Source organism: Austrofundulus limnaeus, unplaced genomic scaffold, assembly GCF_001266775.1.
Source record: "Austrofundulus limnaeus strain Quisiro unplaced genomic scaffold, Austrofundulus_limnaeus-1.0 Scaffold28, whole genome shotgun sequence".
Classification (NCBI taxonomy): domain Eukaryota; kingdom Metazoa; phylum Chordata; class Actinopteri; order Cyprinodontiformes; family Rivulidae; genus Austrofundulus; species Austrofundulus limnaeus.
Genome location: NW_013952430.1, coordinates 2534251 through 2547209, shown reverse-complemented (window position 1 = coordinate 2547209; position 12959 = coordinate 2534251). Strand labels below are relative to the sequence as shown.

Genomic DNA, 12959 nt, shown 5'->3' with positions numbered 1-12959 from the left:
CGTCATCGCCCCGCTCCAGAACCAAAGCGCCTTCGTCTCAGTTGCTTCACGGACTCATTCAGCGGAGAACAGGTTAGTGGCTTCGGTTAATTTCAATAATTATTACCAGCTCTGTCCAGCCACTAATCCTGTTTCTCTGTGTCTAGAACTGACTGACCCGGATCTACCTACTAACCAAAGAAATATCCAGTTTGTGTTTAATAAATGGTTAAATCTTTCTCTGTGGTCCGGCAATTTATCAGAGCTCAACCTTAACAGCGTAACAGTTACTGTTTGTTAGCAGTGCTCAGCCGGAGCAAAGAGACGAGGAGCATGGCGCCTTTTATGTTTAGTGGAAGTTAAACACAAAACATTTATCAATGTTTTTCTGAGCTGGCTCTTTGAGAGCCACCACAACGCTCATGTGACCCTCAGTGAAAAGGAGTTTTACAGCCCTGTCCTAAACTATCATAAAGTTGAGATCTTGGACAGGAAGCCTATCAGATCACACCATGGCCTTCAGTTTGAACTCAGACTCATTTTAGAGTAAATAATAAACATGTTAAAGATCACCACATCTCTGACATAACTCAGTTAATTTATTTCTGCCTAATAAATGTAAGATTTTGTATTCAGTTCTGTATTTTTCAGTCTTTTTATGTAACTTTATAAAACAGTTGAATTAGTCCGGTGAAAGGAGACAGAGAAGGTTTTTTAAGAAGCCGATAGGACACAGAAGACATTGTTCTGCTATACGTTTCTCAGGATTGACCACCTTGGTTTTTCGGATGTCTTTCAATGCTGCACCTGCATGCATTCTTTCAGGAATCAATGTAGCGTGAATCAGATTGTACCTGTCACAACAGAGTAGCTCTGTGGGACACTGGAAGCGAGGTCCGAGCTGGCACTGGTGGAGAGGCTCGGCTTCACGTCTTCCAGGCCGGTATTCAGTGATGGGAGAGAGTACTCGTTCGCCTGTAGACAAACGCACACACATAAGCAGGTGGCACTCAAAGAGAAAAAAAAGCAGTTGCCTTTATTTAATATCACATTCTACCAAAGATCGGGTCACAATCTGGTTAATATCACTCATGAACTGTCCACAAGCTCTTTTTAAATGACAGATTCACAGCAGATTTCCCCCAATTTAGGTGACAGTCTATAAAAAAAAAAGATTGACTGACACCTTTGGGATATCTGCCGTCCTCTCGCCATGTTTCCAGTGAAATATTTCTGTAAACGTCACCCCCCGTCTCTGCTCCCTATGCTTTACTACGACCTGTGATGATGTATGCATGCATTAGGGCTTGTCTGAGAAGAAGGCAGAGCGGGAGAGATGGATGAGAGAGGAACTGGGAGAGGAGTGAAAGGACAGGGTGTCAGCTGGCTCTTTGTGCTCCACTGCAGTCATCCCTGTGACCAGTCAAGGGAGGAGACATTCAGGGCTTTGTTACAGGGGAGACATGTGGTGTTTTTTTCCTTCCATTTTCATTTTTTTAAGAAAAAGGGGAGTGCAACCTCAAAATCAACCTTTGTGTTTTGCTCTATGAGCTAAAATAAAATGTATTATTTGTATTTAACTTTGCAATGTTGAATGTTTTTCTCAGTCATCTTTTACATTTTGCACTTTTGACGTTCACGGAAAACTCTTTTAGGATACGATCTCTTCTGATTTACTCAACTTAATCTCTGAATAAGAGTCTGTTTGCAGTTGTGATAAATCCTATTTGTTAATGAGATGACATTTCCTGACCCAGCCCTTCTTTGAAAGGATAAGTGTTTGCGCACACATTTGTGTATGCGAGCGTTCGTGTCAGAATGCGTGTGTGCATCTGTTTGTCTCAATGGGTCGGGGGTCCCACAGGGGCGAGCTGGTGACCCCAGGCTTGTCTGCCTCTATCCCAGATAAACTCTAATTGTCTCCTTACAACTGTTCCCTGGCACTGGGCTGGATGTTCCTCTCTATTCCGTTGGGCCTCAGCAGCACAAGAGCCATTTTGTCATGCAGATGGGATGTGGGTAGGGCTGGGCAGGGCTGGGCGGAGGGCGAGTGGCAAGCACAGAGGGGGCCTGAATGACCTGACCACATGGCTGCCAGAAGTGTGGGAGGGATGAGGCCTATTCAGCCTGGCCTCTTCAAAATGGCTTTTTAATGCCCTGACGCAGACACCAGACAAGCCTCTAATAGCCTAATATCCCACCTTTTCACCAGTTTAAGAAAAGGAGGGGGTGTTGGAAACAGGCAGAGAAAAGGAGGTGCATGGAAAAAAAGTGGAAAGCAGTCTGATTAATATTACGTTAAATTAAAACTGATTTTTCTGGACCATTCCGACGCCATTTTTCTCCCCCTTGCTCCAGCCCCCGCTCGCCTTTTTAATACCTTCTCCTCCAGTCTTTGTGATTGCAAGTCATTTCCAATTCGTTTTGGTATTGATCTTGCCGTAGAAATCACTTTGGTAATTAGCTGCATTAGGGGCTGTAAAGCAGGCTGAGGGGCTGTCCCTCTGATTTATCGCCGCTGTAATTCCCCACGATCGCGAAGAGATGAAAATGAACTCAATTAGGGCACTGCTAAGGCTGCATGGGCACCCACACAGAGTTCCAATGGAAAAATTAATAGTCTCTTGTTGTTTAACAGTCTGCTGAATGTAAATAAAGCTTATCCTCTATAATAGGTAGTAGACTTGTGGGCTATGTTAGGGTGATTTTCATGAAAAATATATATAACTTTGTTTTTGACCAACAAAAATGTAGTCTTGGAATGTATCCTTCTCATATTTCGATAAAAAACTAACACATTTAGAGTCTGATATTGTATAACCAGTAACCAAATATATCTCAACTGGAAATATGGCAACAGCAGCTGAGTTCACCTGAAACTCATCAGAATGAAGAAGTCTCTTGGAGGAGAGACGAAACGTTTCACTAAAGAAGAACCCAGCCAGAGGACCTACTTATTTTTTCTTTTTGATTTTTTCTACCTGGATTACTGAGATGCATCAGGACGTAAATGTGTCAAGTCAACCAGAATTTAGAAGCTAATTCTTTAGATTTTGATAGTATATCATTTAAATAACTAAAGTGTGTCCCCTGGTGCTGTACAGTGGCTGTTATTTGTTTTTAGCCACCAAGGACAAATGTGATTGAGAGAGGATGAGAAATTACTAAACAGATCTCTGAAAAATTTGTCCCCCTCACTTCTGAGATGGTGATTATGCCCTTGAACAGCATTACAAGCAATATTGTGCCAAACTGAAGAAAACGATGTTCAAACTGAGATCAGGTGTCTACATACTGTAGATGTTTGTTAAATTGGAAAAAAAGGCAAGATGAAAAAAAATTCCCTGTTATAAGAAATTAGGCATGATTTGCATCCAGACAGAAATGCAAGAAAATGCATTTAGAAGCAAACCGTTGTTTTTGATGTAATTTTAGACCATAAAGACATATTTTTAAATGCTTTAAATATATTTTTATAACCAAGTAAGAAAGTTAATTGAGCAGAATCAAACATATTAAACTATCAAAAAATGGATCCATTTGTGTTTGATTCAGTTTTTTAGGATTACCATGCCCTGCATGGTTGAGGACCAACACCAGCACGTCTTGATTCGGAGTTACAAATAATATTTAGTTACAGAATGTTGCTTCTAAAAAGAGCCAAAGGGTTACTGACAATTCACATTAGAGTTAGGCAGAACCACTACATGATAAGTCACTGTACTAGATGATCACGTATTACGGCTTTTATTTTGATGGGCGGCCTTGTGTCAAAAATGCTAATATTTTCATTTTGTTGTGAAACTTCTGGGACAATAATGGCAACGTTTTGCGGAAAATTGTTGTTGGTGAATTCTCGAGCTAGTAGAGGAAGACGACAAAGATTTTTACGAAAATGAGGAAGATGAGCAAATTTGCAGAGAAGTGGAGGAAAAGAAGTAAAATAGAAGTAGCATGAATGCTAATAATACAGCATGACAGAAACAGAAACTAAGGCTACGTTCACACTGCAGGTCTTAATGCTCAGTTCCGATTTTTTGAAAAAATCCGATCTTTTTGTGTGAATGTTCACATTACATTTTAAATGTGACCTGCATCAGACCCCTGTGTGAACGCTACACAGCACTGATGTGACACGCATGCGCAGTAAAAGACGTGACGTCTCATCAGCCGGCTTGTTTGTTTACAGAGCTAGCATGGATGCTACATTTTGCACATCGAATCGGAAATTGTTGTTTAATCAGAGCCGATTAAATAATTATCTGACAGGATTCTTTAGTTCAGTGTTTATATCTGAACCTGCCTCTGACCGGGATGCTCCAGTGAAGCTTTTTTTTTTAAACGAAACTACGAGCTGGAAAAAAGTATAGACCGAGTAGCTAACCTTAGGATCGATACTCTCCGCGACCCAGGCTGGACATAGTTATTATCATACTATCTACGTGGAAAATGAAAAGTAAAAAGATGAAGCAACTGGACTTGTGTTTTGGAGCTGTAAACACACGGAGCTACAGATTTAAACAGCGAGACTTGAGGTCAGTGTCTTATCGATCCTTCAGCCTCTCCTCCTGCTGAAAAAGTCAGATGAATGTGACATGAGCGTTCACACTGCAGTCACTTTGAAAACATCAGATATGTATCCGATTTAAAACCACATACTGAAACGGCCTGGGTCGGATTTGAAAAAATCAGATTTGTCTCGTTCAGACTGTCATAAAAAAATTGATATGAGTCAGATGGGTCAAAAAAATCGGACTTGGGTCAGATTTGCCTGCAGTGTGAACGCAGCCTAAGAGGCAACACATTAGGTGGCGAGATCCAATTCAAGTTTTCACACGATATAAGGAAACATGTACTTAGGTCCCAGCACAGTAAAAGCAAGCAATACATGATAACAAGAACATCTCTCAAATGCAGACTAAATTTCAAACTGAAAATTTCACTTGGATAAATTTTGGTGTCGAACCTGTTCGGGTTTAATGTGTTCTGATGTGGGGAAGACATCAGGGTAAGAAGGCCTTTCAAACACCCGGTCCAGGGCCTCCAGTTGTTGCTGGGTGAAGGCGTCTGCCCGCAGGTGCTTCCTTAAACTCTCCACACTGCCCTGAGAGTCGCTACCCGGGCCCGAGCCATCAGAGCCATCTGGAGAAACAAGAGGTAAAAAGAAGGACAATTTACATCAGGGCACAACTTTTCACATGACATCATCGTAGCAGGGTAAAATAAGAGAGGTAAGAGGTTTTTTTTTTTTAGATCTATAGTAGTGTGATAGCATAAAGCCATCTGAGTCACTGACTTTTGGTCACACACACTTACGTGTACACACTCACACACTCACCCTACTCCATGCAGCCCCCATCAGCATGGTCATCATGTGATAGGTTTATGGTAATTGATGGATTACCTTCAGTGCAAATACAGTTGTGGTCAAAAGTTTACATACACTTGTAAAGAAACATAATGTTATGGCTGTCTTGAGTTTTCAATAAGTTCTACAACTCTTATTTTTCTGTGATAGAGTGATCGGAACACATACTGTACATGTTTGTCACAAAAAACAGTCATAAAATTTGGTTCTTTCATAAATTTATTATGGGTCTGCTGAAAATGTCACCAAATCTGCTGGGTCAAAAATATACATACAGCAACAAAATTTGTCAATTTTGGTGATGTAGCGAGTTGTGTCAATCAAATTAGCTTCATGTCATGGCCTCTTCACTTCTTGTAAGTGATTCTGATTGACTACAGCTGTTGACTTCTCATGAGCCCATTTAAATAGGGCTCATTTGACCCAGTGATTAGAGTCAGCTACAAAAGCTACAATGGGAAAGTCAAAGGAACTCAGTGTGGATCTGAAAAAGCGAATTATTGACTTGAACAAGTCAGGGAAGTCACTTGGAGCCATTTCAAAGCAGCTACAGGTCCCAAGAGCAACTGTGCAGACAATTATACGCAAGTATAAAGTGCATGGAACAGTTGTGTCACTGCCACGATCAGGAAGAAAACGCAAGCTATCACATGCTGCCGAGAGGAGATTGGTCAGGATGGTCAAGAGTCAACCAAGAATCACCAAGAAGCAGGTCTGCAAGGATTTGGAAGCTGATGGAACACAGGTGTTAGTCTCCACAGTCAAGCGTGTTTTACATCGCCATGGACTGAGAGGCTGCCGTGCAAGAAAGAAGCCCTTGCTCCAGAAAAGGCACCTTAAGACTCGGCTGAAGTTTGCTGCTGATCACATGGACAAAGATAAAACCTTCTGGAGGAAAGTTCTCTGGTCAGACGAAACAAAAATTGAGCTGTTTGGCCACAACACCCAGCAATATGTTTGGAGGAGAAAAGGTGAGGCCTTTAATCCCAGGAACACCATTCCTACTGTCAAGCATGGTGGTGGTAGTATTATGCTCTGGGGATGTTTTGCTGCCAGTGGAACTGGTTCTTTGCAGAAAGTAAATGGGATAATGAAGAAGGAGGATTACCTCCTAATTCTGCAGGAAAACTTAAAACCATCAGCCCGAAGGTTGGGTCTTGGGCGCAGTTGGGTGTTCCAACAAGACAATGACCCAAAACACACATCAAAAGTGGTAAAGGAATGGCTAAACCAGGCTAGAATTAAGGTTTTAGAATGGCCTTCCCAAAGTCCTGACTTAAACCCCATTGAGAACATGTGGACAGTGCTAAAGAAACAGGTTCATGYAAGAAAACCATCACATTTAGCTGAACTGCACCAATTCTGTCAARAAGARTGGTCAAACATTCGACCTGAAGCTTGCCAGGAGCTTGTGGATGGCTACCAAAAGTGCCTAGTTGCCGTGAAAATGGCCAAGGGACATGTAACCAAATACTAATGTTGCTGTATGTATATTTTTGACCACATTTTCAGCAGACCCATAATAAATTTATGAAAGAACCAAATTTTATGACTGTTTTTTGTGACAAACATGTATGTGTTCCGATCACTCTATCACAGAAAAATAAGAGTTGTAGAACTTATTGAAAACTCAAGACAGCCATAACATTATGTTTCTTTACAAGTGTATGTAAACTTTTGACCACAACTGTATATACTTGTAAGGGGGAGCGTGTGTTTCAGGAGGAGAAAGCAGGACTGGCGATTACATCCAGAGCCTCTCATTCTGCCCGTGGGAAATGGAGAGCCATTATTTAACTGAACTATTTCCTTCTGAACGTATTACCCTTCCCTCTCTCTGTCTTTTTCCTCTCTCTCTCTCTCTCTGTCTTTCCATCCCCCACAAATAGCATGTCCTTTAGAAAGCAGAATAGAACAGGGACAGTACTCAGGACCGAATGAGGATGGGGCGTTGAGGGCAAGCGTATGCATTTCCTCACTTGGTCACACACTATATAAACAAATGAGCTTTCCTCGTTCCTCTGATCTCTGACCCTATCAACTCCAGTGGGTAGTCCAGCACCACCACCGCATTCCTCTCTTTGCTCACTCATCATGTCCTGTGCACGAAAAAAAAAAAAAAAACGTAGAGTTAAAACCTGCAGCCAGCAGTCCAGGAACCTCCACTCCACTGGCTGCCTCCCACCGCCCTCCCTTCCCTCCCTACACTGCACCACCAACAGCGGATGAGGGCTTTAGCTCCCGTACAAATCTGTCATTCTAAATTTGCAGCAGATTATGTTCTCTCCTGGGCGAGGCAGCGGTGATATATGATATGCAAGGCCGCTATTGATTGCCTGAACCGCTCGCAGAGGAGGGAGGCGAAATGAACTTGGAATGAACATCATGCCTCAACTCATTGTGCGTATAATACTCTACTTAATCCCACATTTTTCTGTGCTATGGAATTCAATTGATCAATCATGTTCCACTGATGGTACCATTTCAGGGGCGATATTGCCATTCTGCTCGGCTGCTTGACCTTTTTTCAATGGCTGAGGCCAGAGGATGAACCCGATTCGCACCAAGAAATAGATCCATTGAGAGGATGGGATAGAAGATGGCAATTGGGTATGAGTTGAATGTACGTGTCGATGGGAGGGCAGCTTTATCTTTGTGTGGCTTTTTTCTTTTTTTTTAAAGGAATCTTATTTGTTCCCGCTAGATGTGTTTTTCCTACCATGAGTTAACAGAATATTTTAGCGTTTTTCTTTTTTCTTTTTTCCTTCCTTCTAAACAATTCTCCTGGGATGTGGTGCAGGGGTGTTCCTGTACAAAACTCAATTGTTGTCTGTGGTACAGAGGAGAAAATGGATTCATTAATTACCTCGTATGAGCTGGTCGGCTAAAATAGGCAAGCTTGATCAATAGCAAGTGTTTGTCATTCACTACAGAGGTGCATGCTTATCCTCCTCTCATGCACTTAATCAAGCCCTCTGACCTAGCAGCAGAAAACACAGATTCCCATCACAAGATACATTTTGGTGCACTTCCTGTCATCTAAATATACAGTATACTAACTAAAGCCAATTTTGGAAGCTGCAAATTATCTGGTCACTCCCAAATTCATGTGGCTAAATTATAAAAAAAATAAATCTTCTTTAAGTTAAGATATAAACTTTGATTCGTAACTTTCAAAATGTGCCATTAAAGGGTTTATGTTTGACATATATCGTAAGGTAGCAACGATAAATCAGATTCATTCTTTGACAGTCAGCGCGTCAAGTGGAGTGTGAAGCCCGACTGTCAGATTGTGAGTGTGTGAGTGTTTCTCCAGCCCCTTCGGGTGTCTCAGCAGGTATTCTCTTATCACTCCCAGAGCACCAGCTCACGGCATCTCTTTGTTTTAACACCAGTGTGTGAGAAGATAAAAACAAACGTCTCACAGGATGGCTCTCGCACGTGCCATATCTGGAACGCACTCCTTTTGATCCACTTGAACTGTTTGACCTTACTTGGTGCCAAATTGAAACGATAACGTGGCCTTATTCAAATGTTTCAGATCCAGCTTCTTCAAAACAAACATAAGCAAGAATCAAACCCTTTTTTAAAGTTTCGTCGGGCTAATTTCTGTGCACGCAACACGTAAAAACACTCACACACTTAACCAATCACAGTAGCCGTTACAAACGCAAAGGCATCAAAAGTGTTTATATTTTCCCTTGTCTCTAAGGGGGATGTTAGTGTCCCGGTGTGGCACAGTGGTACTAAATGTCCCTCTTTCATCTTTGCTGTTCCAGTGATAAGATAACTCAAGAGGAGACCAGAGGAGGAGGCTTGTTTGAAAGGCAAATGAATTCCTACACACTGCCTGGCTCCCTCCATAAATCAATGACATGTGGGGTTTCCTAGATCAGAGGCTGCGAGTTAAACTGATCCCGGATCGGTCCTACACTGAGAGGTGGGAATGATGCTCAATCTAAAAAAAATGTGGATCATTTGTTGATGATTTTTAAAATGCTGTTGAGCTCAGGAAAAAAAAGAAGAAAAAGCACAAACAAACGGGTATATCCAGAGGGTGAACACTCCTTCCCTGTAAGCTAGCTATATTTATGAAACCTCTGAAGCGGAAAGGAGAGCGAGCTGGGCGGGGTGGGGGGGGAAGGAGGAAAGAGAGGCAGCAACACTGCCATGGCTGTTAAGATCCTGTTATGTTGTGGCGTGTTTAAGAGCTTTATTAATTCGATTTAGCACCACCAACCAATGTACTGACTGTCAGCAGGCAGAGTGATGCTTATTTGAAATTTGCTCTCACTGGCAGCTTTGGGTTGGTGTCGATAGTGTTTTATTTATCTCGCTTTATGTTATGAGACCAAAGCAGAAAGTTTGTCATTAAGAAAAAGAAGCACACCAATCCAATATTTAAAAAAATGGTTAGACCTCTCAGCATGTTGGCTTGTAAACGTGAGGTTATAGCTTGATTCCTGGTTACCACAAAGTGTCCACTCTGCAAAAATGTAAACATTTTTAACGGAATATAGGTGTATGCCTGTGAGACTAATGTCAACATTGATTTTTTTAGTTTTCAATCATATCAGTTAGCATTTCATTTTCAAAACAGATTTTATACATTCCTCCATTTTAATCTAAACTCCAGTTTTATCTCTGATTCTCTCTTCTCTGGGATCAGCCTGCTGTTTAACATGGCCACCCTGTGTGGCAAGTATTTCTGGAAATGCAATTAACAAATCCCTACTTTTCTTGTGCCGTTTTTCCCTCCTCCTCAAGCTGAGTAACGCGTCGCTCCATTAATTCTCACCATTGCTACCCATAATTGACTTTTCTCTGACATGATTCCTCTCCACAGAGCGATCTCCCTCTTTATATATTTTTGTGACCGATCTCATTGTTTACAACTGTTACCTGTGGTCTCAGTGCAAATGTTCAAAGCATGAGGCTCTTGGAGGAAGACGGGGACAATACGAGGAGAAATAAAACGTTGAGGAGAGAAGGGGGAGGAGAACGGCGAGGACCCCTTTTGTGCTTCCTCCTCTGTCAGGACCCTAACAGCTTCTTGTCTCTATGTTACGCTCTGTGGCCCCTCTCAAACCTGGGCTTTTCTCTCTCACACACAGCCCATCAGGGCCATTATCCTGCTCATGATTCCTCTTTTTTCTGTCTCACTCTGGATGCATTTATTTTCTAAAACTGATCCTCTTTTGACTCATTGTCATGGAACGGCTTGACTAGTCAACCAGAGTATAGGCCCAGGTTCAAATCCATACACTAACACATTTAAACTCTGCAAATGGGTCAGAGGTGTTAAAAGATCTACTCTGGAATCTTCAAAGGGGGCAAATATCAAATGTGAACAAATCAAAACAGGGACAATTTTTTTTCTTGAGCTATCAAGCGAGGTTGATTTGATTCCAGCTGCAGCCCATGATCGTTCTTTTGTGTCATGAATGAACAGCCTGCGAGGCCATATTTCTCTCTCAACTCTCACACACTCATCAGCTCCTTCTACACTCATCTCACACCCACGCTACAATCACAACTTATGACCTTTGCTTTCTTCATCTAATTTATCACTGTAGCTCCCGGCTGCCTGTCCTCCCCGGAGCTCCTCTGGGCTCCGTCCAGGACGTGGTAAGCCAGCAACGAGAGAGAAATATACCGTCAGGTCACATCAACCTGACTGCGAACAGCAGCAGTGTCAGGGGTAACCTGTCACTGTGTGCTAAGACAAGGAAAACACTGAATTTTCATTAGGCTGTGACCCTAAAAAAGACCGTTTTGTGGTTGTATTTTGCAATTGCACAAATTACAACAGCGAATTAGACTAAAATTATCTTTGGTGAATTAGCTGTTTCGCAATCAAACGCACATTTTACACTCAGCACCTTCACCCAACCTGACTTGTCTTTGGCTTCGTCTTCCGCTATAGGTTCAAACGAGTGAGCGAAAACACGCTGTACAACAGGCTAATTTCCCCACTTTACTATTAATGCATTTGGCAGGAACAACATTCCATTCCCTGTAATGAGATACGCAAATAAATCTGGCTCTGGATGGATTCAGAGTGGGGTGGTGCTGCTGTGTGTGGTGATGATGGTGGGAGGAGGAGGAGGCAGAGCGGCGCATTGAGACGCATTCTCCCAGCACTGGCCTAATTGGTATCTCTGCTTGCAGACATGCAAACCAATCTCTCCACAGATAGAACTGAGACTCTCTCTTTTTTCCCCCTTAAGGCTATTTCTTTTGTCTTTTCAGTAGCTTGCACATCCATGATAGAGGGGGGGGGGGTGTTCATTTGTGAATTAATAGCTTTTCTCTGCAGAATTGTAAATTCTTTTTAAATGTCACTACGCTCTCTGTGTAAGAAGAGGATCTGAAGCGGCACACACACAAAATAAAGTGTTTCCAAACACAGGTGAGTATAAAACACCTTCACAACTCCTAAAAATAACCCTTGCTCAGTCCTAGTCGAGGCTGCTTCATCCTGTGTTTTTATTCCACAGCTTCAGAGTCGCTCGTTTTCCTCCTCCCATCCCCATCCGGTGTAACATGCTACTTTTAATTTGCAATAACACATGACAAGGACAGATTAATAGCTCTTATGGCACCTCTGTCCCTGAGGCTCGTCTTACGGGGACCAGGTGTACATAACGCGTGTCACACTACATTATCTCTACAGCCCTGCAGTAATGGGGACCTTTTTCTTCCTAAAAGGGCATCCACCGACTTCAGTCACTCGAGGAGCACGAGCCAACACTGTCACAACACAGTCGGGGCAAGGACGGTGCGATGCGCGGTTATAAAACACACACAGACAGAATTTTTAACGGGTAAGCAGAATCATGAGATACTTTCAAGCTTAAAATGGTCGGCTGACACTGAGTCCTTTTGCAGAATTTTCTAAAAGAATGTTAAAAACTGAAGTTGCAATTAGTCAGTTCCTTAATTCTGCTTTTTCCGCGTGGAGTTGTCTTGCAACAAAATATTTTAGTTCATTACTTTATGCTGGGAAAACTGGTTCAAATGGCTCGAACATTCTAAGCGGCTCAAAAGCAATGCATGTGTGTTTTTAAGTAAAAGGTAAAAAGAAAAAATAACCAAAAGTTACAAAATTTTGTATAAAAAATTACACAACATTTCATTTGATGAAAATCCACTCCACTCTATAAAAAGCTACACAGTAGATCAGGACTGCGCTGCATGCTATTATATGGAAAATGGAATTTTCCACAGTCACTTATCTTCATTTATTTGAAATTTCTCGAGATTATACATTGAAAAAAAAAAACTCTTTCCCAGCACACCTTTAAAGCTCATAACACAACATAAAATCTACATTTGGAAAAAGTGAATAAATATGATCTGAAAGCGAAAAGAGAAGGTTGTCTAACTTCAACTTACAATGTCCTATTTTCCTTCCATCCAAGTGGTTGCCACTCCAGAGAACTAAAGAGACAGAAACAAAAGAAGGAAGTGGCCTGTTTTGATAAGTGCTTTCTGAGATCATTTTATACCATATCATCCCATCAGCCACATTTAAAGCACAGTACTGCACACACACACACACACACACACACACACACACACACACACACACACACACACACACACACAC

At 41.9% G+C, this 12959-nt stretch overlaps 1 protein-coding gene and 1 long non-coding RNA gene across 8 annotated transcripts in view; one reads left to right on the top strand and one right to left on the bottom strand.

The window, feature by feature from the left end:
* Window positions 1-218, top strand: LOC106515364 (uncharacterized). The gene is made up of 2 exons (XR_001309998.1): window positions 1-72; window positions 147-218. It is a non-coding gene; the product is annotated as an uncharacterized LOC106515364 (long non-coding RNA).
* Window positions 1-12959, bottom strand: part of pax2a (paired box 2a) — a gene marked incomplete at its 5' end in the record, with an annotated part of 33040 nt that overhangs the window by 15514 nt on the left and 4567 nt on the right. For 4 of the 7 annotated variants that reach the window (XM_014005125.1, XM_014005124.1, XM_014005129.1 and 1 more), the window contains 3 exon segments: window positions 834-954; window positions 4946-5121; window positions 12746-12790. In XM_014005125.1, coding sequence (XP_013860579.1) covers window positions 834-954; window positions 4946-5121; window positions 12746-12790 — 342 coding nt within the window. 7 annotated transcript variants of the gene reach the window in all.